Genomic DNA, 26,579 nt, shown 5'->3' with positions numbered 1-26,579 from the left:
TCAGACACCAAGAGGAAAACAAATTTAATACAGAATGGAAAAAGTACATAGATTATATTAAAGAATATTGGAAACACTTAAAGACGTTAGTAGGATTTTCATAACACTTGTAATCTGCAAAAAACAAAAGACTAAAAAAAAAGGATTAAACCAAAGTTAGATAAATGTAATCAAATGCGGTAAAGATTTTTTTAAAATGTACATTTTGAAAACCGGGGTGGGTGGTGAAGTCTGGGGGTTCAGAGAACCCCAAGTTTGTATCAGTGTTATTTGGTTTGAATGGATGTTTATAATGTTAAAAAATATGAAAAGAAAAAAGAGAAAAAATAAGGTCATTATCACAACCATAGGCTGCAATCCTATACTCATCTGAAAGTAATCCCCATTGAATTCAGTGTGCCTTATTTCTGTGTAGTCAAAGGGCACTGTTAGTTTGTTACCAACTTTGCAGCAGCCCACATGTCACGTGAAGACTTGAAGTAGCTTATCCCAGGCAATCCATGGTGGAAGTGGGATGAATTCAGGCCCACCCAGTGGACCATATTGGCAGTCCTGACACAATTAGACATTTGTGAAGGAGATGGCAATCCCATAAACTACTAGCACTATGTTTCTCCTGGTTTGAAACAACACTTCTGTAAATACTATCCCAGCTTTGCTCATTAAAGAGCTTATTCCAGATGGGCGGGGGGGATAATAAAACTATTATTATTATTATTATTATTATTATTATTATTATTATTATTATTATTATTATTTTCTTCCAGATGTTGGTTGTTGCTTGGATCCCACCAAGCTGGACATCTCTCTGTTGAACACTATGAGTCCAAATATACTAGCAGGATTAGCACCAGTGGAACAGCAGCCATTGCTTAGAAGTAAACTAGCAGCAACCCCAGCTGAGCTCACTGTGCCAGTGATAACAGGTACATCTTCTACAAGCCATTTCCTATTTTGTGTTGGAAGGTGGTGGCTCCATTTGAATTGGCTGCCTCAGGGATCTAACTGTTTTGGGTTGGTCCTGGCTGCTGTATATTAATTATCATGCTTGAGTTGAATGATCCTAACAATTCCGTAAGATGTTGTTATCTATCAGCTTTATGCTTGGGGAAGGTGTGATATATTACCAAGGGGACAAGGTTCCACTGCCCCGGTGAATGCTGCTCATTAATTGGCCGAGGTCATAGGAAGAAGCTGCAGAAGCTTGGTCAGAACATAGTTTAAAACAGTCAGCTCTATCACAGAATCCTGGACAATATTTCACCTACAAAAAAACACCATCTCCTTCTGTATCCTGAAGATCATCAGTAGAATCAATTTCTGGGAGTTGAGCTCTTCCTAGAGTGAAGGACCTGTCACTGCCACCTCTGCCACCATCACCAACTTCATTGTCACCAGCCTGGTCATCAGCATTGTCACTGTCACTCTCATTCCCTTTCTGTTCTGTATCGCTGTCATTTTCAATCATCAAAACATCATCCTTAGCTTCTGGGTCAATGTCTTCTTTAAACCACACTGCTTTGTAGCCATCGTCTGACATTCTTCTGTCTTTAGTGAGGATGGATCTTACTTCCTTTTCACTGTCTGTGTCCCCGTTGCCTTCTTCACCTTCCTTGTTCGTTTCAGAAGCTGCTGATTCCTGGCTGTTTCCCGCTGTCTCCTCCAAAGGAGACAGGGTGCCTGACTGCTTCTCTGCAACTGGTTTGTCGTCTTCAGACATCACACTTCCTGGCAACTTATCCTCCTTTCCACCTGAGTTAGGTTTCTCATCGCTTTCAATGCTGCTGTTGATCAAGCCTTCAACAGACTGCAAAAGAGGGACATTTAATGTTCATACTGATGGAAAGGGAAGGGAGGTGCATAGAGAAGGATCACCCACATTAGAAATGATTGGGCCTAATCCCCCTGTGGTATAATTCAATCTAATGATAAGCCAAATCACACTATTCATTTCTGCTTAGTATATTTGCCACGTTTACATATTTACATATTACATACAAATGCTTCATGCAATATGCTGAGAACTCACAAATGTTGTGTAGTAGCTGATGCTCACATGACAGCACCAACTTTTCCTTCTGTTTCTGCTTGACAAATTGCAATCCCAGCTCAACATAATAGCTTGTGTGATGTTGTAACTGATGTACAGGTGTGACTTTCCAATGACTCATTGCATACGCAGTGAAGAGTGGACCAGGGATGTTTTTAAACAAGGCTCTTATCTTTCTTTGGGTATTTTTGTTGTCGTTGGCCATCGTTACAATGTGATAAAAGCATAAAAGCTCACAAATCCCTGCACTGCAGTTCTTCACAACTAAGGCTTGCACTCTCACTCCAAAATCAATGTATAGCAAAAGGTCCACTTACTTCGCTGTCTTCTCCATATCTTTGTTTTAGTTTGTAATACTTGTAGGAGACCAGTCCAAGCAGCACTAATGTGATTAGTAGTAAACATCCCAAAGTGGTGCCCACAGCAGCCATGTCCTCTGTTCTATACTGACAACTCTGTTCTGAAAACAAAAACATAAAACAATAGCCTGATATTGGAAACAATCTCTAGAAATCCCCATTGAAATCGGGTTAAATAATATTTGGAATGTGGTTTTATTTGCATGCCTTGCTTGCCACAGAAGGGTAATTAAAGGCATTTCAAGGGTAGGCACTTTCGGGGAGACTTGGCTTCCTTCCTTCCTTTTCTTTTATAAATAGATACTTTTATTCCATCCTCAGAACAACAATCTCTGTGGAAAGGCTACTTTAATGGATAATACAGTAAACAAATGTACTGCTTGCGTACTATGTACTGCATATGGAACTTAATAAGAATGCACCACTGAACAAGTTACTGTAGTTACCGTAGGTGCTGTTCTTGTATTTAAATGAAAAACAATTTTAAAAAATCATTGGGCGAGGGGACATCCTCCTGAATGTCAATATAAGACTTAAGGTATAAGACAGGTGGGTGTGGATAACAGGTTTTAGAGGCTGCAATGTCATTACTTCCTCCTCTTTCCTTGATGGTCTCTTCCAGATTCCATGACGCAATATATCTAAAAGTATCCCAACGTATCTAACATTGAACTAGTCACTAGCAGATAGCTATGCTCCAAGTTTCTATCCAATCGGAAACACATGCCAGGGTTTTCTTAGGTTGACTTGGATTTGCCTGCCGTAGGAATTTGTCCTTTCTCATTTCACACTTCACATCCCTATTAACTACCAAGCTATCGTTTTAAAGCTTTGTGGCGATTAGTAAAACCGTGACCAGCTATCAGTTTCATGTCTGTAATCTCCAGCAGCGTGGACTTTGACTATTGCCTGCAGGTTTCTATTACTTCTAAGAGTTTATCATTAATATGAAGTGAAAGGACTAGCACTTCACCTCTCAAAAATAGCCAATATCACACAACTTCAGAAGTGCTGGAATCAAGATACTGCCTGCTAACTAAATTAGGGCTTTTTTCCTCTTTAAAAATAAAACAATCTTTTGGAGAGAGCAAAAGCCAGAAGGGTGGCTCAGTTTAAAAAATGGAGAAGCGGGATGCCTAGTTCAATGGTAAATGACATACTCTGCATTGGGCAGAAGGGCCCAATTGAAATGCAATTTAAGGCTCTCCAGCAGCAGGGTCCAAAAAGACTTCCCAACTTGAGACCCTGGAGAGCCACTGCCAGTCAGCCAAAGGCGGAAACCATGGTGGGTTAGAGCAGGTATGAGGAGCCTTTGGCCCTCCAGATGTTGTTGAGCTGCAGTTCCCATCAGCCTCAGCCAACAGGTCCACAAAATGGTGGGGCACGGGGGATTGGCACTGTCCCTCTTTTTAAAGAGAGAAAAAGGAGTGCTCCAGTGTTTGAGTGATACAACAATGGAGAGCTCAGCCTCTATTGATTTTTTTAAAAAATGAAACCAGTCTCTCAATAGCCTGCAAACTTTATTGCCCTCCTACTTTCCCTCCTTCCTCTCTCCTATAGAAGGGAAGTTGGAGTGTGTGTGTGTGTGTGGGGGGGGAAATTATGGAAAATGAAACATTTCAAAGGTCAGCAAATGACGCAGGCCTTGGAAGAGTGGGGTTGTGTTCCTGATGTCAGCCCTTGACTCAGGCTAAATAAACACCATACATTTAAAATCACACATGCGCACACCAAATCCTGGAAACTGTAGTTCTTGAATCAAACCACAATCACCATAATTTTGGGGGGAGTGGGGGGGGGGAAAGCCATGTGTTTTAAATGCATGGTGTATATGCAGTGATATGCAGCGACATTCTTCCACTCTGCATTCAGATAGCAATGGGCCACCTTGATGGCGGAAGAATTACATTTTCCCGTGGGTAATGTATTGTGCCTTGGATTCCAGCAAGGTATAATGCCCATTCCTGACATTGCTTTCCTTCTTTCTCTGAAAGCTACCATGACTCCTGCATTGCAGGGGGTTAGACTAGATGACCCTTGGGGTCCCTTCCACCTCTACCATTCTATGACTTCATTTGCCCCTGTTATTTCACTTTAAAAGTCTCTGGCACATTCTGTCCTACCTGTCAGTAATATTTTCAGTCTGTTGCTTTCTGCTGCCTCTTTTCTTACCCATTCTTAACTGGATTCCACCCTGCTCTATCTGCAAAAAATACATCTCATGAAGCCCCGACAGTAACAGTAACAGCTTCCAGTGGAGCTCACGCCAAAGAAGCAGGAGAAGGAAGTTTTAGTCCCACCCGGCGGAGAGAGACCCTACTGAACCACTCATCTTTTGCATGCTAAATACATACATACATACATACATACTTACTCAAACCTGCACTGCATGCAGTTCTATACAACACCCAAGCATTAGACACATATGGGATATTTATCTGCCTTCCACCTACTTCCCCAACACCCCATCACACATACCAGGGGTTCAGGGGCTTTAGGAAGAGGCCTATTTGGGATGGATAGCTCATGTTTCACATGTAGGGGATCCCAGGCTTGAATTCTAGGGCAAAGCCCAATACGAATGGGAGGGGGTGAGCCCTCACACCTGGGCACACCTGACCTAACATGCCATATGAGCTAATAGATTCTGCATTGACCAGTTGGACTCTTTGGTCCACTCCCTTCCCCTGGTAACCTACCTGACCAACCCATACACACTCCCTGCTATTTTTCCAGCTAGGCTAGTTCTGCCAGGTTCCAGTAAGATTCATTGCCTGAGCCTCTTCTGTCTTGCAGAACATTCAGCCACATGGGTCTCCTCCCACCCCTTCCCCACCTGAAATGGTACAGGCCAGACACAGGTTTACTACTTCAGTGTGAACCAATTCTCAAACGCATCAGGAGGTATAGTGGTCTTACCTTACACAGAGAAATAATGTGAGCAACACTATCTCTAGTCACTTTGATGCCACCCTGGCCCTGATCCAGCTAAAATTAGTCATGACTAAGCCCAAAGGTTGGCGGTTCGAATCCCCACAACGGGGTAAGCTCCCATTGCCTGGTCCCTGCTCCTGCCAACCTAGCAGTTTGAAAGCACCTCAAAGTGCAAGTAGATAAATAGGTACCGCTCTGGCGGGAAGGTAAACGGTGTTTCCGTGTGCTGCTCTGGTTTCGCCAGAAGCGGCTTAGTCATGCTGGCCACATGACCTGGAAAAACTGTCTGTGAACAAACGTTGGCTGCCTCGGCCAGTAAAGCAAGATGAGCGCCGCAACCCCAGAGTCGTTTGCGACTGGACTTAACTCTCAGAAGCCCTTTACCTTTTTAAAGCCCCATTCAAAGGAGCAGAATTTTAGTAAGCCATGACTAAGCATTTGTTTCAAGTTTTTCACAATCAGTTTTAGCTGTATTGGGATCCCTGCATGTAATACCTAATGTCATGGCCTAGGCCCCAGACCTAGACCCTTCTCCAACAACAACTCGCTGAACCAGTCTCAAGAAGCTTTCTTCCATTGATGGATAAAAGCCGCTGGGCGGGATGGATTCTAAAAGGGACTGTTAAAGCCACCGTTCTTGTGTATCATGGGTCCCCACCGCCTACGCTGGCTATTTGTGAAAGAAAACAACATATGCAGGACCAAACCACATGACAAATGTCAAGTATAGTCTGCCTCTGAATAACACGTTTACTCTACGTCTTGGGCAACTGGTGGTGGTGGGTGTTTGAGGAGACACAGGTTCTGATAGTCTATGAGATGAAATACCTGTCGGAATGGACGTTGATTGGTTGCCAGAAGATAAAGTTGTTATCGATAGGGTGATTGTTCTAGTTGCATCTCCTGTGGCATAGGTAGTTGTTCCATTATAGAGAGGTGTTGGAACAGTGGAAGAAACAGTCGTATCAGTTACTTTGGTGGTTTCTGGCTGAGGTGCCTTAGTAGTAGCTTGCCCTATATCATCTGTTGCTGGGCTCTCACCTGTTATGGGATGCTTTGTGGTAGTTCCAGCCTGAGAAGGTGTATTTGCAGTCGACGGTTTATCTGTTGCTGGGGTCTCATCTGTTATGGGATGCTTTGTGGTAGTTCCAGCCTGAGAAGGGATTACGGGGTGTGTGGTGGTGGTTGCAGTCTGAGAAGAAGCTGAAGTAACAGTCTGGACCGTTCCCCCTGTTGCCGTGGATATGGAAGGCTCAGTTACTCCAGACTGAAAAGTTGTTTCAGCAGTAGATTCATCAGTCCTATCTGTTGCTTGGCTTATCCCAGTGATGGGAGAACTGGCGGTCTGGGGTTCTAAAGTGCTACCTGTGATTATGGGAGACTTTGTTGTAGTTACAAAAGGAGGGATGACTGAGTCAGATGTTGGGCCTGTTGCAGGCTTCTCTGTAATGGCAGTATTCCTGGTTGTACTTGCAGAAGGTGTTATAGGAAGAGTAGTGATTGTCCCAGGTGGTAAATCTGAAATATCTGAAATAGTGGTCCCTGCCCCTGTGGTGGTGATGGCTGTAGGAAGAATGGTTGGAGCTGAAAATGCATTAGGCCATGGTATTAGTTATTTTTCAGTGTTGTATCTTTACACCAAGAAACTGAACACCATATTAATATGAAATGTACATAGATTAAGGCTCAAAACCATTATAAAATGGAGACAATATTGTAACAGCCCCTAGATGGTGAACCTTTATAGATCCCATGTAGATAAAATCATGACAACAGGACATTTATCAGAACCCTATGGTAATCTTATCAGACCCCTGTGGCTGTTGGCAAAGAAAACCTATGCCCTTAGTTCTATGCTAGGAAAGGGGGTTAGTGACTAGTTCAGATCCAAAATCACAGACCAAATGTTTTGTAAAGGCACATTTGGACTGTCCAAATTAGGCTTTCAGGCTTGCTATTGATTTTTTGCTGGGCCAAGAATAAGGCTAAGGTCCCTTAAGCCATATAGCACAACATGCCTTCCCTGAGGTAACTTCCAGATGGCTTGTTAATTGAACATTAATCTTGGCTGGTTTGTACAAAGTTTCTGGGGTGGCTATATAATGTCATATATTTATTGAACCTTCATTCTGTTTTGTTTGCAGGGAGGTTATACAACATCACATCAAGCAGAAGAGGATGGCATGGTGGGGTGGCAGTGCTCTCCTGACCTCTGGCTGGTTGTGTTACTGCTGCTTACCAGGAAGTAGAAGGGTAGGGGCAAAGCAGTGGTAAACCTGATACAGTTTAAATGTATCAAACTTTATCATGCTTTTAATATTCCGTTGGGAGCCACCCAGAGTGGCTGGGGCACCCCAGTCATATGGGTGGCACATAAAATAAAATAAAATAAAATAAAATAAAATAAAATAAAATAAAATAAAATAAAATAAAGAAATGAAATGAAATGAAATGAAATGAAATGAAATGAAATGAAATGTAGTAGTTATTCTTACATTGGCTAAGCAAAGCAATTATTATCCTGCACTTTCCATGCATTTTCCTACCACTTTCCTTATGGCAGTACAGTATGACCCATTGTTTTGAAAGTATGTTTGCTGAGCAAGAACACACACACACACACACACACACACACACACACACCACTTTAAATATGTTAACTGAATTTGTTGGTATGTGGTTGAGCCTCCCACCCCAAACAGAAATAATCTGGAAGCAGACTTTTGCCTTAGTCTTTTTGAGCAATATCTGTGATCCTTATATTTCATCTACGCTGTATGTGCTAACTTACTTTCTAAAGGCTTGACATCTACAGTTATCAGGGTGCTGTCCTCTTGCAGAGTAGCTGTGTCATTAGCAATAGCCTGTGCAGACATGAAAGTGGATGTTAACATTTATTCCGTCAATCCATTTATGAAGGCACCAAATTAGTTAAGGGCTCTGAACAGTTCAAGCTTCTGTGCATTGGAGTGTGTAATCTATACACTCCAGTTCTGCAGAACATACAGCTGATGTCTACATATGCAATGCATAGATAGGTCTGGCAAGAGTGTGAAGCTAGGCAGCACAATTATGACTCCTACACGCACACTTATAAAATTAGGATGAAAGGGTTTCCTGTTTCATTTTGTTGATTGCCTTCATTAATATATCCTCACAACAGCACTCAAATAGAGCAAGGCCACTATTTATTATGAAAACCAACACAAAATAGGTAGGATAGAAGATTAGACAATCTTCTATTGGTGCAGTGGAATGCAAGCTTTTGAGTTACACAGAAATCTTACCATATATACCTATGCCTGTGTACTTCAAAAGCTTGCAGGACTTGGTCTAATAAAATATACATAATATTTCCTAATTTGTGTTTCCAGAGTGTTTGGAACAAATATTGCCAATATTGTTACATTTTTTAAACAAATGTGATCCTGATCAGAATGTAAATAACTATCGTGTCCTGGCTCCCATCTGTGTGTTTGGTTTTTTTGTCCACTTTAAATTATCCATGACCAGACTCTCTTGGAGCGAGAAATAACAATGAGAGAAATTATGATGACAGCAGCCCATGTTTAAAGGGGCCTCTGGTGCCTTTTTCTAACATCAGACATTACAATCAAATTAATATAGCACTCAAATTTTGGGGGAAAGATGACCTACCAAAAGGGTGACGGTGGAGGCCACATCCAAAACTACAGCAGTCAGGAGAAAGCCATCTACGGTAACTGTGAAATTTGTGCTGTTTTGGATTTGGTATTTGATATCAGGATTGAATTTCTGTGGATGGAGAATATAAAAATAGACTTTAATTAAGCACATGGAAGCCAGACAACAATTTGCCCCTATGCTCTCCACCCCATTCCCACCCTGGCTATGCAATATGCACTTAGTCACTAGTGCCAATGTCCTGGTTGCGGCCTTATTTGTATCAGCTTCCCTGTTATTGTCAACACTTTCAGCATGTTTCCTGTCAGCCTGCCCCAATTATTTCCTCCAGGTTGTAGGGTATGTATCTGTCCCCGCCTTTCCAATCCTCATTTCTGCAACCCCTTCAACACAGAATAAGATAAAATAACTAAATAAACTGTACCACTTCTTACTTCCAATTTTATCAGGAAGTTCTGAATTACACAATTTCAGAGCATTATTTATTTGACAAAAGGTCCAAATTGAAAATGATCCCAGGGCATGATCTCAGGGCATGTGATACAGTTATGCTGTAAAAGCTCAGCTGGCCAGTGCTTGGCTGGGAAATGGCCTGGGAGCCCCATGTGTGTTGTGTTGCCTTGCATTCCATTATGGAAGAAAGTAGAGAGCATAAAATGTAAATCAATATTTGACCAAATAATTTTTAATGTGGGTGGTGGGGAGGGATCACGACAATTTTTTCCTTTTTTTTGTGTGTGCCTGCAAAAGATTGCTTGATCCAGGTGGTTTTTATTTTAACTGTAGACAGGTGAGTGGCAAAGTGGGCAGGTCATATGCAGATCAGGGGTTTGGAGATTTGCACAAGTACAGACATTAGATCATAATGCTAAAAGAGATATGAGGGTCGTTCTAACCCTCCATGCATTAACTCGCATGAACCTCACGTAGGAACCACATCTAATATCATTATTAGTATCTTAACATCTCTGCCCCCCTTCCCCTGCCCAGCACCCCAATGACCTTCAAAGGCATCTAAAGTTCCATACATCAGTGAAGTCATCATCCGCAGCAAAGATGCGTAGGGGCACTGAAGGTCTCCCAGCCTCCATGACCAGGCTGGGAACAGGCAGGCCCACAGACACAGTTCCTGCGTAAAGGGATTTCTCAAAGTATGGCTTGTGGTCATTTCTACGCACAACCTTGATTTCCACTGTTGTTTGGGAATATCTGTATGGATTGTTGGTCTGGAAAGCCTGGAGAAAGAGAGAGCAAGAAGCACAAGAGCAGTCATTCTCCTCAAGGGATAAAATGCAAAATGACTTAATGGAAAGTAAGCACAGGGTGGGGATGGAGTATGTGCTTGAGATCTGGGATGATCAGCTTTTCTTCCACTCTCTGCCACTGGCTTTTACAATGTCACCGAGTGTGGAGTGCTTCACCTTTTAGCAGACTCTTGTGGGGACAGAGTTGACCCTTTTGGCATTCTGCCAAAAATGCAGAAATTCAGTTTTGTAGCTTACATTTCTTAATCTAAGGCAGTGTTTCCCAACCGGTGTTCCGCGGCACACTAGTGTGCCGTGAGAGATTGCCTGGTGTGCCGTGGGAGGGAGGCGGGCGAGTCGGGCGGCGAGAGGCGGGGCGGCGGCGGCGAGGATCCGCGTCGAGCCGGGGGCGGCTCCGCGGTGGTGGTGCCGAGGTTTCTCTCTCCATTCTCCCCTCACACACACACACAGGAAATAACACAGGATCAGCTGACAGGACCCGGCCAATGGGGCGGCGGTGGGGCAGCGCACGCAAAAGGGAGGAGCGCGAGACAGCGGACGAGGAGGAGGCCGGCATGTCCGGGCAGCAGCAGCAACAACAGCAACAGCAACTCCCGGCGACGGCTCCTCAAGCCCCGGGCAACCCTACTCCCTCACCGGCCTCTGCCGCCCTCCTGCTCCACCCGCCGCCGCCTCCCCCGCCGCCGCCGGCCACCTCGGCCCCGCCGCCGCCCCCTCCTCCGCCCGCTATTGCCGCCACCACCACAACAGCCGCCGCCGCCTCAGCTGGGCCCATGCCTGCCGGGAGCGGCGGCGGCAGCAGCAGCAGCAGCAGCACCCCGGCGCCCTTCCCTCACGGCGGCGACCCGGCCCTGCAGTGGCGTAGCGTGGGGGGTGCAGGGGGGGCCGGCCGCACCGGGCGCAACATCTGCGGGGGGCGCACTCGCAGCTCTCTGCCCCTCCCGAGGTACTATTTCTGGGTTAGCGGAGTCTGTAACCTGAAGCGTATGTAACCCGAGGTACCACTGTACTTCCAAGTCAGCGTGCAAGGGATTGCAGGACCGGCGGACTTGGCGGTGGGGGTGGTTGCTGGAGCCTTGTCTGTCCTTTCAGCCCCGCACCCACCGCAGACCCCTTCCTATGCCACTGGTAGCTAGGCGAGGCGGGGGGCACTGGGCGCCACACCTCGGCGCCTGCAGCGTGCCTGAGCCATGCGTCTGCGGGCGAATTGCCCGCAAGCTCCGCTCTGGCCTCTGCCCACCGCCTCAGCCTCCCTATAGCTGAGGGGGAGGCTGCAGCGAGGCTCCACGCAGCGTGCCCTGCCATGGCTCGCCCCCATGGCACTCGCCCCTGGCTGCAGGACGCGTGCGCCGCCCCGGGCCCCTGAGCGGCTAGCTGCGCCGCTGCGCTGAGCGCAAGGAATACGTCCTCTCCGAGTTCGGCGTCCTCTTCGTGGGCAGCGCGAACCGCATCTCCAGCTTCGGGTGGAACTTTGGCCAGGTAGGGGGAAGCCTTTGGGCGGGGGGGGGGGGGCTGGAGACCGGGGTGGGGAGGGGTTAGGAGAGACGCTACCGGCGCCGTCCAGAAATGCCCAGAGCAACTGGAGCTCAGCTACGCGCACACATGCGCCCTCCAAATCCCGTTTCCCACCCCTTTCTCAAAAGAAGAGAGAAAAAATGGGTCCTGGGTGTGAAACCAAAGGACCTTTCCAGCTCCTCCTCAATTCCAGGTGTGGATGGCAATGCCTCGTGTCTCCTCCCCCGCGACCAGAGCACACTTCCTAGGCTGGTTGGACGGTCCCTGGGGGTCTTCGGGTTGCCATATTTTGAAGAGCAAAAAACAGGACACATTTGTCGACTTCTGCTTTTAGCTATGGATCAGTGGCCTAGCGTGGGGGGTGCAGGGGGGGCCGGCCACACCGGGCGCAACATCTGGGGGTTAGTGTTAGGGGGCGCAAATCCACGGGTTAGGGGGCGCAAATTACTTGCATTGCCCTGGGTGCTGACAACCCACGCTACGCCACTGCGGCCCTGAACGAGCAGGAGAAGGAGCTCAAGTGACGCTGCGCGCTGACGTCACGGGGCTGTAATGGTGGTGTGCCTCGAGATTTTTTTCATCAAACAAGTGTGCCTTTGCCCAAAAAAGGTTGGGAAACACTGATCTAAGGAACTGAGGTGAGCAACATTTTATCCAAACACTTGAATTCCTACTACAAATTTTGGGAAGCTGTTTCTTTGTCTGTTCACTGTGGGTAGAATCCAACACAGCATGGGAGAGAATGATCTGTTACACAAGGAGAAATCTGTGCACACCCTAATTCTGTTCTAGGGATTCCTGAATCTGTTCCAAGGCAGGGGCATGTTTCATAGCATCATAGAGTTCCAGCTGTAGAGTTGGAAGGGTATGGGGGAGGGAGAGGGGGAGACCTCATTTCACAAGAGGATATCCTTGCACAGTTGGGACCCTGTCCTTGAATACCACTCTATGTACTTGGACACTTCTTAAGATATTGCTGCATGCCATCTCCAAGTACTGCAAGATTTCAGGAGTTCCAGGGATCCTGTTTCCTTTTGATTGAGGGACAGTGGAAACTGTTGTATCTTTATGATATATGGCTTGTTTACACACATATATGTACAATCTGAGCCTATGATGGACAGGTCAACATCATTAAAACCTCCAGAAAGGGTCTTGTTTCTACTGTAGCCATAACCTTGGGTTCTAACAGAAATCAAACATAGCTCTTTCTACCCCCCTACCCAGCCTGCAGCCTTGCAGGTTCCAGGTTCTAGCACATATAACTCGACTCTCCAGCTTGGCAATTGTATTTCTAACTACCAGAGAGTTGAGGAAGGGAGCCCCACCCATTTGCTGTCTGGCACAGAGCCACTTCCTTAGTTACCATAAGAATCCAGCCTTAGGCCATTACCTCATTGAGAAACCAGCCTGGCTATTCCAAGAATTTAAATCCTTGCTTAGATTTTTACACTTGCTGGATCCAGGCTTTAGAAAGGTCTCTCAGCATACAAGCCTACCCTGCCACAGACTCATAACATGGTCATATGCATAATGGTTCCTGAGATCAAGAAGCAGGGTTTTGTTTATGTTTGGGCACCATTTTGAATCAAGATAGCGAACTGAACTTTTCAAAACCACTGGTTTCAAAACTGCACACATTCAGCTGATGTGTGGGCAGTTCAGCCTCACTTTCTGCAGGAAGCTGCCTTGTACACCTGAACCCAGCAGGCCTGAACTCCCCACACACCAGCAGATGATATCAGGTGTGGGGCAGGTGAGCATGGTCTGGGGGAAATGGTCTTGTGGGACAAATAGGGAGACCTGGCAGGCCAAATTTGGCCTGTGGGCCTGAGTCTGCTCATTCTTGAAGGCCTATAGGATTAGATCCAGTTTATCATGGATTACCGGTAAATGTGGGAGTGGGGAACTAGTAGCCCTCTAGATGTTGCTGGACTACAACTCACACCATCCCTGACCATTGACCATGCTTGCTATGAACAACATCTGGACAGCAACAGACTCCCCATCCCTGATCTAATGAATGGCTAAGAGACATTTCTCACAGCCTAGCTCTGCCTTCCCCTGCCCGGTGCCCTCAGATCCTTTGAATGGCAGTTCCCACCAGCCCATGCCAGTCCAAAACACTTGGAGGGCACCAGTTTGAGGGAAGCTGAGCTAGCTCTTTTCTCCTTGGTAAACACATATTCCGGCTAGGAGTTGATCAACACAGATCACCAAGAGACTTACCACAACATACAACATGAAAGTCTTCAGAGTGTTAACAGTCTTGTTCATTGTTATTTCCCCAGAATCCTTGTCTATTGAGAACGTGTCGTCATTTCCTAATGAAATTTGAGAAAATTAGTAATTGGAACTTCTGGTCACCGGAAGAAAGAATGGAATGGGTGTAGCCACGGGAGTTATTTATCAAGTAAATAAATAAAAATACTTAACTAACTGAGTGATTGTGTTGCAGATAGCTCACATTTGTCCTCTCAAAATAAATCCTGGCTACGCCCATGGCTCTGATACCATCACATCCAAGGCTGGATGTAGCTGATGACCCATGTTACCAGCTGGGATACAAGGCTCAGTGTGTGTGTGTGTGTGTGTGTGTGTGTGTGTGTGTGTGTACGCACCTGTGCCTGCCACATGGAGTAGCTTATTTAGAACACATAGAAACTCAAAAGGCTACACAGGGATTTATTAACTAAGCCTTGATTTTCCTGGAAATGTTGGCATCCAAAACTCCCCCCCCCCCGTGGGTAGGAGTAATCTACTCACCATCAGCAATTGCATACTCTACTTTTTCATTCAAATCTCTGTCCCCATCAATAGCATAGAGGGGTCCTGGCTCAAAGACCAAAGACTCATTCTGCAATAAACAAGGTAAAACATTTTCAGATGTTTCCAGAAATCAAAGCATTTGCTTATTTCAGGTACTTTCAGCCATCACGAGTCTAGCTTTTAGTTAACAAGATGTTACAATAACAACATTTCTGAAACAAATTATAAATTATAGAGCTGATGCTGCAGCTGGCTGACGATGAATTGGATGAAGCTTTTTTCACATATGAGTGATATAAATTTAATAATGATGATAATGATGTGGCTACATTCACTCTGGCTGTTTCGGAGGTCCTGGCCTGTTGAAGATGCTGTGTACCCCCATTGTTCCCATGCTTACTCCCCACACCAGCCTGCAATCATTGCTGCTCTCTATCTCTCATGCTAAAAAGGTTCCCTAATAAGTTTGACGTGAAACCTGCCATTTTGCATGTAGCCTCCAGCCTCAATGCAAGCTGTGTGCTTACATACCAAATTGTAGGTTATTACTTTCCTAGCAAACAACAAGTCCATGAGCAGGAAGCAGCCACTGTAGCCTAAAGGAGTGGCAGCCACAACAAAAAGAGTCCCATTTCCTGGTAGTAGAAGCTAATTTCATGACACGTAGAAGTATTGTTTTGTCACTGCTGTTTCTTATGCATAAGAAGATGCTTATTGGAAGGGGTAGGCTGCTCATAGCATACCCACCACACAGGCAAAATCTGCTCCTGAACCCCGCTTGTTGTATGAAAGCACACTCCTCATTGTGTTGCTGTTTGGAGTCAAACCCCGACTTGCTGGCATTGATCTGGAGTGAAGCAGAAGACCTGCAAGCAGCAGCCCTAGCATGGCTAATAGGATTCTCTGCAGGTAACAGGAAGTTTGGCTGGCTGCTTAACCCTTCCCCCTTCTGCCACTTTCCCGACTCAATATTGCCCTCCCCAAACTGCCTTTTCATGTGTGGAAGGAAAGACACGGGGGAAAGATATGAGAACCCCATTTCTTTCTCCCCTGTGGGCAAAAAAGCAACCAGGGCATGTTTTTGAGCTTTTTTTTTTTTAAGACAGGAGGGAATGGGCAAAGCAGCTTCTGTCTGCTGGTTTTTTGCTTAGACATCCTTTGTCATAGACTGCAATGGGTTAAAGGAAAGTGGAGGCAAGAACCAAAGATGTAGTTTGAGCCTCATGCAAAGTGTGTTTAGTTGGGTTGTAAAAGTTGTAATGTTGTGTAGAAGTTTTTCTGCCCCAGCTATTTTTCTTGGGAATAGCCAGTGCCCTCTTGGTATTGGCACCAATTCTGTTCCAGGTTTGATGCAGCAGGCAGAGGTGCTGCTTGGTTCCAGGGCACTCCTGGACTGATCTTTGAGTCCATAGACAGCAAAGACAAAAAGAGTCCTATAGGGACCGAGAGGAGCAAAGCAAAATTAAGTGAGGCATTCTGGGGTGGAAACAGCCTAAGGGTTCCTTGTGCATACCATATTCTCCGAAATGTTGACCTTGCCAGTGTAGCCCATGTTGATGCACATTATATTCCCTCCAAAAGGAGTGCATGGCTGGAACCAGGGAGGTCTCAGGTCAGCCTGTAGGATATGTATGGTTATTGTTGCAGTGGCTGTGTGTGGAGCTTCACCGGCCTTCCCATCCTATATGAAAGAAAAATGAAGGACAAAAACAAGAAATGGGAACATGTCCATTATAACAGCAGCACCAAAACAATCCCTAGCACTACACGTGCAAACCCCACCAGGGCAGGTTACCTTGTCAGAAGTTCTGAGTTCAAGTAGCTGCATTGATTCATACCAGCCAAATTAAATAAATTCATTTAAAGGCAATACCTCTGATCAAAGGTCATGAGTGCACCCTGCTGGAAACTGATAGTCCAGCACCAATGTGCGATTTGATTTATTTAAAACATTGGCATACTGCTTTATAGTTGAAAACAGAATGCAACGTACAGAAATAAAAAGAGTGGGAGGAATTCCACATTGAGATAAGGCAGTCGTTCAACCAGGGCAAGCATATGGAGTTGCTAGATGGAACGATCCCTCCCTGCCTCCCCACTTGCACTGTTCTGGAAGCCCTTAGTTGAATACCACCCAGTGCAAAAAATAAGACACAATTCGTTATGATATAACATTTGCAATAATACAGTAACCACAGCAGCTGGCCACATGCAGCAGCCAATATTCATGGCCTGGAAACTCCTGGGTAAACAAGTATGTTTTCAGCATGATCTTTCTTATGCATTTCAGTGAAGGGGGAAGCTCTGCAAACACTTTTATTTAAATATTTGGATCTCTGCACTGAAATGACTGAGAAAGCATTTGCAGAGCAAGGAACTGTGTGCGCGCATCAGAGCTCTTATACCTAGGCCAGACTTCTGGGATGTGGGGGCCTGGCAATTGTCAAGATTGCCAGTGGCAACCCTGAAAGCACAAGGGCATTTATCTGGTGAATGTGGAAACACAGGTGCAGCAGGGCAGTCGCAAATAAACATATATTTTGCTCATGATAAAACTCACCATGGCATATAAGATGAACTGCATGTAGTTAATTTTTTCATAATCCAAGGTTTTGAGCAAGTAAATTTGCGGGTTATTAACTCCTTCAATGTTAAAATACTCTAGTCCTACCTAGAAGACAAGAAGAGATAGTGACACACTCTTCATCACAGATATGGAACCTAATGCCATTTCAAAAACACTGTTTAATGTCAAAGGTATTGCTTATTGATGCATGTTTCGACACCTAAAGTGACTGGGTTATGGAAAGTATATGATCTCTGGTTTCTTACTGGTACAATGGAGTTTTCATTTAAATCCTTTTAATTAAGGCTTAGAGTGTGAAAACTATGCTCGACCCATGTGTATTTTCACTGTGTGTTAGACACTTCTAATTCTCTGGAATCAGCATGCATCAAAAGCTAATGATGCCAAGGTCATGTTTACTGTGATGTGTCAATAGCTAATTAAGCCAGGACTAGCCTCCGGTGTGAGGTGATAGCCTGGGCTAATGGACTATTAGGACATCAAAGGATCAAAAGAACTGGGGATGAGACACCAATTGAGTAGGGTCCCCATCCTCCACAGAAAAAGAGAGGGTGGAAGCAACTGAAGCAATGTAGGCTGGAAGCTTAAGAATGAGGTAACAGATAGTAAAACAGTCGCGCGCGAGAGAGAGAGCGCGCATAATGTTTTATGTTTATTTGGATTCAGGGCTGCAGCTATGGGAGAAGCAAGTGCCGGGCTTTGGAGCAGAATCTCGGGGCCCCATTCCATAGACTGAAGTCATGTTCACACTTTTGCTTGTCCCATACCTAGAAAGCATGGCTCTGAGTGGTTTTCTGCTTCTCCCATGCTTTCCAGGCCTGGGTGGGTCTGAGTGGTTTTGCCTTTGCGCTGCTGCTTTCCCTCAGAAAACCTGCTCTTTAGTTCTAATTCAGAGCAAACATCAATCTGGAGAAAACCCCAACTGATGTTTGCTCGGATTCGATGGTAAACATTGGGTTTCCCTGGGGGGAAGCCGTGGGACAAGCAGAAGTCTGGATGAGCCCAGAATGGGAGAGCCCTCAAACTCAGCATGTTTTGAATTAAGTGAACAAATACACATTTCCACTGAAAGAGCTCCAGTAAAACTACCTGTCTGCACCACTGGCTATACCAGGCATAGGCAAACTTCGGCCCTTCAGATGTTTTGGACTACAATTCCCATCATCCCTGACCAGTGGTCCTGTTAAAATAAAAAAATTCCTTCCAGTAGCACCTTAAAGACCAACTAAGTTAGTTCTTGGTATGAGCTTTCGTGTGCATGCACACTTCTTCAGATCTGAAGAAGTGTATCTGAAGAAGTGTGCATGCACATGAAAGCTCATACCAAGAACTAACTTAGCTGGTCTTTAAGGTGCTACTGGAAGGAATTTTTTTATTTTGACTATGGCAGACCAACACGGCTACCTATCTACAACTGGAACCACTGGTCCTGTTAGCTAGGGATCATGAAAGTTGTAGGCCAAAACATCTGGAGGGCCGAAGTTTGCCTCTGCCTGGGCTATACTAACTTCCCACCCAACTATATACTAACTGGTGGATCTGCTGTAAGGTTGTAATATATTGTGTCTTTGTCAGCGTCCTTAGCTGTTACATTAGCCTGGGGCACGACAGTCGTGTTCACTGCTATATCCTGAAAAACAAAACAAAAAAAGGAACATAATTTTAAGCTATTTTTTGCCACATGTAATTTACAGCAGATAGATAATTTACTAGGCAGATAAGTAACATGCACACAATTTTCTCAGAAGAACCAAAGTAGGTCACAACATTAAAATGCAATCTAGAATAAAGGAGCAACAAGTTCCTTGCAGAATCCTGGGCCAAAATGAAAAGGACCACAATTGACATGTATGCTTTTCTCATAATGCAAAGCAGTGATGAGGAAGCCTGAGGAGTCTTGGGGACCATGGTGCCGTGAGGAGTGGAGTTTAACATCCTACCACCTCTTTCTCTTTTCCTCTCCTAAGCTGCTGTTGCCATTTTTTGAAAACACTTCCATTCCTGCCTATGGAAGCTGTCCAGGATCCTCCTCAGCTGTTATTTGGATTCACATAACCCCCCAAAATGTGTGTGTTGACTTTGTTCATATAGTTATAGCCTCTCATCTAGCCTGGCGCTATACTAAATGCATAGACATGTAGACATATGCTTTTCCGTTTTTAATACTGTATTTGCATCCTGTCGCTTCTACAAAAACCTCACAGCAGCATATAGTTCTCTCCTCCCAACCTACATTTCCCCCTCACAATAACCTTGTGATGCAGTTTAGATGGAAAGAGAGTGACTGGTTTAAGTGGACCCCATGAGCTCGTTGGGGATTTGTAGTCAGGTCTCCCCAGTCCAGTCCTAGTCTTTCACCAATCCCCCTATTGGCCTCGTAATACCTTGCACTAAGTGAGAGAGAATTAATGGTTTACCACATAAGGCACAATGGAATAGAACCATACGACAAGTTATCACATGCAGAGGGGAGTCTGTGTTGTATTTTAAAACTGAATGTGTTTGGCTTCATCATTTGAAAGATTCAGTGTGACGAGTTTCTGTGTGGGATAATGATGAGGATCTTATCTAGTGTAAAAGAGAGTTATTGTTCCCTTCAGTCAGAATAGGAGAAGCTTGCATTTGACTATTAATAACTTTATTGTAGAGAGGATACCTTTATCTAATTTTACATTTGGTCTTTTCATGTTTAAATTGCTATAAGAAGAGTTTTCTGTATTTTATATTAAATAAAGGAGTAAAACCTCATGTATTGAAGATACATGATTTTGCTGGCAAAGGAAGTAGGCGGCATTATAAAATACAACCTATGAGTTCTTTACAATACTAGTAGCAGATTAGGATGCTATCCCTTTAGAAATATTGCTAAATAAAAATAAACTGGGATATGATAGAGTTATTTAAACAGTTTGATTGAACATTGCACCCAGTATTTTAAATGAACAGCTACCCCTAATTTCTGAACAAACTTCTCGATTTGAGGTTGGAAATCCATTGTGCGCTGTAACTAGTCACTGAAGGGGACCTGAGGGTGGTAATGTATTTGGCATCTTCTATATTCCCCCCCCCCCCATGGTTGCGTTAATTTGCATACAATTGTATCTATGGCTAACAAAGTGGACATTACTGTTTGAGCAGTTTTTATGAACTTGTTTCAAAGAAAATATTTTAGTGAGCTTAATAGTGTAATAGAGTTGTAATCTATATTTCTCTCTTAACTCTCATGGATATTTGTTTGTTATTTTGGAATTAAATTGGAAACAGCAATAATATGTTATGGTTAAGTATCATTTCTATTTCATTGTGTTATGCTTAATATTTGTATTTTAATGTTTATACAAGGTTTATTCTTCCCAAGATTATGGTTCTGTCAGAATTATAGCTACAGTCCATTGTCACTTGTTGCAGAGACATTATCATCATCATCATCATCATCATCATTATCATACCTCTCGAACATTGACGGTGATGTTGGTTTCTGGAAACACAGGAGGGTTGTCATTCACATCGATTATGTTCACTACAACAGTAATACTATTTACCTGGTGGTGAGCAAAGCAGAATAATGTTAGTAATTGATTGACTGTTGAAATGCTGAAAATCAGGGGTGATGCTGGTGATGTTAGAACTATGGTCTTTAAAAAAAAAAAAAGGAATGTTGGGTGGCCCTCTTGGCTTCAAACATGAACTAAGCTTGAAAATGACAATAATCCAAAAAGTTCAACCCAAGACATGTCTGCAGAAGCAAGTTTCACCGAATTCAAATATGTTGCATTACTTATTCTTGCAATTTAAAATAAAATAAATTTAGCAGTTTCAAGTGTTTTGTGTTTGACATTTTTTTTATACAATACACCTGTTTTTTGAAAATTGGAATTATCAAACAAAATTGAGGAGGGGGGGAGCACTGGCCCCACCCCTGGCATGCCATTGACAAGGGATGGAGAAAAAGAGAAGAGGGTGAAGGAGGCAAAGGGTGTATCGGAGATAGAAGGTGTGTGTGTGACCATGTGTACATTAGCTTCAGCCCCACCCACACTTGGCATGCAGCCCCTGGCAGATTAGTTGCTGAGGGAATGTGGTTCTCTTGGGAAAAAACTCTGGACCTAGATGACGTTGCAAAGAAGTGTCTCCCACTATGTTTGTGCAACATCTAACAACACAAAGTAGCATCTCAGATATTACTCACGACTATATCCGCTCTGAAGCACTGTAGTTCTACAACTAGCGCTGTTGAAACCTATATTAAAAACAAATGATTTCAATTAAATCATGTTTTCTGGAACAATTTTTAATTAATTTATTTTTATTTTAGCTCTTGGTGCTGCCTGATAGGGCCTTCCTGGTAGTGGCTCCCTGTTTATGGAATGCCCTCCTCCTGAAGTACATCTGCCTTCATCATTAACATTCAGGAGGAATATGAAAACATTCCTGTTCACCCAAGCATTTGATGGCTGAAGTATTATTACCCATGAGGATATGTGAAATAATAATAAAAAATTAGATGTTTTTAACATTTTTGCCTATCCTGATCTGTTAGGATGGCGTACATCAGAATAAACTAAACAAATGTTTATACAGCGGTATCTTGGTTCTCGAATGGCTTGGCTCCCGAACAAATCGGCTCCTGAATGCCACAAACCCGGAAGTGAGTGTTCTGGTTTGTGAATGTTTTTTGGAAGCTGAATGTCCAACGTAACTTCAGCGGCTTCTGCTTGAGTGTAGGAAGCTCCTGCAGCCAATCGGAAGCCGCTCCATGGTTTTCAAATGGTTTCGGGAGTCGAACCAAGTCCCAGAACAGATTAAGTTTGAGAACCAAGGTAATCACTGCTGGTAGTTTTCACACAAAGGTTTTTCACCCAAATAGGTTTATAATGTGACTAAAAACCCCCAACATTGACCAGAATTCCTGTTTGAATTACAAAAGCCTCTCTTCCACTCTAAGTTCTCTATTTAGTAACTATCTCATACATACCTAAAAAGTGAAAGAGGTGCTCAGAGGCAGTTTAATCATCACACTTGAAAATACCCCATAGCCTTCAGATGAAGAAGCATTACCTGCATGTAATGATGGCATGCAAATTGGCTTTCATCTATCACATGAGGCATGCTGCCTGGTAGAAAGCCTGTTTGCATATCTACCACTTTGAGGAACACTTTATGGAACAGGGAAGGGGAGCCATCTTGTCTGTTGCCTCAGGCAACAAAGTAAGTCCTTTGCCTTACACTGCTCTGGCCAAAAGAATATAAAAGCTCAGAGAGAATGGACATTTGCAAGGCACTTGTTTTCAGTGTTTTAATTAAGGCTATTAAATAGCTTTAACATATTTGGATAGCTATATTCAGGTTATGACTGTACTGCCCTGATTCACTTCCACCTCACCTTACCACGTTTCTAGATAGGAGTCTGTCTGGCTACCATTACTGTCATAGATGCTTTAGCTGAGATTCCTGCATTTCAGGGTGTTGGACTAGATGACCCTTGGGGAACCTTCCAACTCTAAGATTCTCTGATTCTATGCTATTAACCCCCCAGCCATATTTCTGCATCTTTTTCATACCAGTTCATTACCTCATAATCCACTGAATTTTTCAGGAGCAGTTGTGAGTTCTGAATCTCAAACTGGTCACCATTCAATACCAATGGGTTAATTCTTACTGTGACACCGTCAGCTGCGTTAATGTTGGTAATCAAAGCCCCAGGAGGATTATTCTCTTGGATATTAACAACGTTATCTTGCACACCACAATCTAGTGAAACAAAAGACAATATTTTAAATCTCCCAAAGCACAAGCTTAGTCAAAAGAAGGCATAAGATCAACTAGTGCTTTGTGTATTCTAGTCCAAGAATTTGTCTGGGACAAATATATAGGAAATATTGTATAACTGAGACAGTGGTGGACCTACATTTTGGGGGCCCTGAAGCTTGAACTGTCATGGGGGCCCCTTTGCAACCAGCAACAAGGTCTGGGTAACCCCATTTATCTTATTCAATGAGGTTGTTCCACAACAGATCACCACACCTTTACAACATCTGTGCTATTGGCTCTCAAACACTGGGATTGTTGAAATATAGGAGAAGGAGAAGTTTGAGTTATGTGATTCAAATTGGGTCTATTAGACCCAAAGATTTTAAGCAATGTGGACTTAAATTGCTTCTGGGGCCCCTCCAGGATTACGGGCCCTGAAGCCTTAAGCTTCGTTAGTTTCATAGCAGATTCGCCCCTGAACTCAGTAACAGGCAGGTGTAAGACAATCTGCCTAATAATCTTTCTTACCCACTTGATATCTAGATATATGCATGTGAAGGTAAAGGTAAAGGTAAAGGTACCCCTGCCCGAACGGGCCAGTCTTGACAGACTCTGGGGTTTGTGCGCCCATCTCACATCTATTGGCCAGGGGCCAGCGCTGTCCGCAGACACTTCCGGGTCACGTGGCCAGCGTGACAACGCTGCTCTGGCGAGCCAGAGCCGCACACGGAACGCCGTTTACCTTCCCGCTGGTAAGCAGTACCTATTTATCTACTTGCCCCCGGGGGTGCTTTCGAACTGCTAGGTGGGCAGGCGCTGGGACCGAGCAGCGGGAGCGCACCCCGCCGCGGGGATTCGAACCGCCGACCTTTCGATCGGCAAGCCCTAGGCGCTGAGGCTTTAGCCCACAGCGCCACCCGCGTCCCTCGGCATGTGAAGGTATAGTCTTTCAAATGTTAGCAAATAGTTAACTTTGCCAACATCTTATAACCATATAACTTAGGACAAACCCAACATCGTGTAAAAGGATTCCTCTTCATATCATTAATTCCTTTAACTGATTTCCAGTTTGTAAGTAAACTCCAGACATCATAGTCAAAAAAGTGCCATCATTCACCTCATCCATGCGCACCCCTATTTTTTTGGTCCATGTAATTAATTATAAATCAATTATTCAAATGATAATTAACAATAAAACACACCCTTTCTTTTGAAATGGCCACCTTCTTGCCTGTGTGATAATTTGGCCATTCAAAGGTCTGCTACAAAATGCATCTTTCATTAGAATATTAGAAAGGTTATATAGATTCTGGCTGACAGGAACCAAACCATGCTACAATCTATGCTTGGAATATGCACGACATTCAGGCTGTGATCCAAGGCACACTTCTCCAAGAGTCCTATGTGGTAGGACATACTTCCAGTGAAACAGGTACCAGCTTGTGCTGCCACCTGTGGCAATTGTTTTTCTACTGGTATATCCTTTTATATTAAAAAAAATCAAACCAACCCAAATCAAAGTTTTTTCCCCTACCCAGAAAACATACTGACCTGGATTCTGTGCCTGAACATGAATTGCTGACAGCAAGAGGAAAAGGACCCAGGTACAGGACTGCCTGAAGAAAGCCATTGGGAAGGTGGAAAAGAAATCCAAAAATTAAGGAATGCCGACCATCCACTTTTCTTCGTTAATTGTTGCAGTGTATCTTCCTTTCACTGTTCCATGAGGAAATAATGTGGCAAATGACACTGAGCTGACACAGTCGTTTAACCTTTGCATCCTAGCTTATTGATTCACTTATTTATGACTTGCTTACTGTTACCAGTTCCTGAATGCGATAAGTGGATGGTCCCGCTTTGCTGTTACACATTACGTAACACTTGCATGTGGCTAGGACCAAGGGTAATGGGTGATGCTGAACGGAAGAGGGTGGGCCATTTTACAGAATGGAAGACGGCGAGTCATTTCACACATACCCTCCAAAAAATATCGGAATGGGCTACACAGGGTGTCAAAAACATTCAAACAATGTTTGAAACCAGGCAGTGTGGTGCCATTTAGAGAGAGTCAGAGACCTATTGACAGGTTTTTAATACCTAAGCTAAGCCCCAAGAACTCATAAAGTAAAAACAAAGATGAATATTGCTCTGAGCATGTGCAGAGTGCCTTTGCTGAACTTTAGTAACATATTTAGAAAGAAAAAGAAAGTGCGACAGCAAAACTTCAGGGGAAACTTCAGCATTTCTCATTTAGGAGATTTCCAAAGAGAGGGATTGTGAATCTCACTCTGATCTTCAAACTTTAGATCATAGCAACTGCGAAGTGCTTTGAAGTTCTGTGCCAGGGAAGCAGATCATTTCTTCTCTCTCTCTTTCCGCAAGACTATCAGAATAGGATGCAAAGGTCATTACAGTGCTTGTGATCATTCAGCATGGCAAAGTTTCCTCTCTGTTGGGAGACTTTGTTACTATTTTTTTTGTAGTAAATCTTTTCCTAAGGGAATACTTTTGTCATTACTCTGTAGTTAGGCCTTAATATGTGCTGTGGGGTAAGCCTTACACTTGTTTCTCCTATGCTGTGTCAATATTTCATGTTTTAAAGTGCTTTTTGCTGTTTCTTTATATATTGTTGCAGATTTGGGGTGGCCTCTAAACCCTAGAAATTAATAAATGCTAGAATTTTGATTATTTCAGATGTGAAGGGAGAAATACAAGCTGCAGAGGAATTCCTGAGCTAGTCTATGCAAAATGACCTGGCCAAGGTAGGGCTATTAAGAAACAAACAGAGTCATTGGCAATACAGTGGACGCTCGGGTTGCGAACGTGATCTGTGTGGGAAGCATGTTCGCAACCCGCAGTGCCTGCAACCTACAGTGCCGTGTCTGCACATGCATGGGTCGTGATTTGGCACTTCTGCGCATGCACAAAGTGCCGAAACCCAGAAATAACTCATTCCGGTACTTCCGGGTTTGGCGCGGTGCGCAACCTGAAACATCTGTAACCCGAGGTATGACTGTACTGTACAAGAAAACTATCCTTCCCCCTTCCCCAGAGGTGTGAACGGGGGGGAGGGGAGGTATGGAATGTTGCCAGGGTAACTGAGTGTGAAGTGGCCAGAAAATAGAGTTTTTTGCAAGGTGTGCTGGGAAGAAGGGGCAGAACAAAGGGAGAGCCATCTTGGGCAGGTTGGCTGAAGCCTGGGAGAGATGCCTTTGACTCCAGGGCTGCACTGCTGTGGGGGGCAAGCCCTGCTTGAGATGACCATGTTGTGAGATCTGGACTCCCTCCATGCAAACTGAAAGTGTAAATAGGTGGATAAGTAATATTTCTTAAAGCTACAACAGTTTCTGCTGCGTCTTCAATTCTCCTAAGGAGCACAAACCTTGGGTGAGCATCTGGAACCCCCTGGAACCTTGCTGAATCCCAGACTGAGATCCTTTACCCGGCACGCATATAAGTATGAAATATAGATGACATTGATAGTTTCTCATGATTGAAGCAGCTTTTCATTACTTCCCAGGTAGGTGAGAACATCTGTTCACACTATACATTTTGTTACCTTTCAATGCCAGGGTTCTTCCACATGAGGGAATGTTCCAAAAGTCTAATTTACCCAGGAAAATGCAGCTAGGTTTATAAGATAACTGTCACATGCAAAAAAATAATAATACTAATAACAAAAGAGC

At 44.1% G+C, this 26,579-nt stretch overlaps 1 protein-coding gene across 6 annotated transcripts; it reads right to left on the bottom strand.

Moving 5' to 3' along the window:
- On the bottom strand, positions 1-24,652 carry CDHR5 (cadherin related family member 5). 6 transcript variants are annotated; one of them, XM_082222179.1, is made up of 16 exons: positions 24,445-24,640; positions 22,715-22,893; positions 21,332-21,382; positions 20,592-20,684; positions 18,674-18,772; positions 17,116-17,226; positions 16,069-16,236; positions 14,553-14,643; positions 14,016-14,110; positions 10,035-10,241; positions 9,001-9,117; positions 8,135-8,207; positions 6,385-6,927; positions 6,172-6,246; positions 2,368-2,510; positions 1-1,807 (listed from the first exon to the last, which is right to left on the bottom strand). In XM_082222179.1, the coding sequence occupies exons 1-16, from the start codon at positions 24,521-24,523 to the stop codon at positions 1,265-1,267; spliced, it is 2,667 nt and encodes an 888-aa protein (XP_082078305.1). In that variant the 5' UTR covers positions 24,524-24,640; the 3' UTR covers positions 1-1,264. The 6 variants fall into 6 exon arrangements, with proteins under 6 accessions (XP_082078305.1, XP_082078304.1, XP_082078306.1 ...); XM_082222178.1 differs by having other exon boundaries at positions 6,172-6,927; XM_082222180.1 differs by lacking the exon at positions 6,172-6,246.
- Between the last annotated feature and the right edge of the window lie 1,927 nt (positions 24,653-26,579).

The sequence above is a fragment of the Podarcis vaucheri genome (genome assembly GCF_965113315.1).
Source record: "Podarcis vaucheri genome assembly, chromosome: 1".
Lineage (NCBI taxonomy): Eukaryota > Metazoa > Chordata > Lepidosauria > Squamata > Lacertidae > Podarcis > Podarcis vaucheri.
The sequence above is the reverse complement of the archived record's forward strand: the minus strand, read 5'-3'. Positions and strand labels throughout refer to the sequence as shown.

Excerpts from the sequence above, each read along its gene's own strand:
- CDHR5 (XM_082222178.1), bottom strand. The coding sequence starts at position 24,523 with ATGGCTTTCTTCAGGCAGTCCTGTACCTGGGTCCTTTTCCTCTTGCTG. Across the intron at positions 18,773-20,591 it reads TCACCGTCAATGTTCGAGAG|GATATAGCAGTGAACACGAC; the intron begins GTATGATAATGA and ends TTTGTTTTTCAG. Across the intron at positions 8,208-9,000 it reads CCTCCACCGTCACCCTTTTG|GCTATTGCTAATGACACAGC; the intron begins GTAGGTCATCTT and ends ATGTCTGCACAG.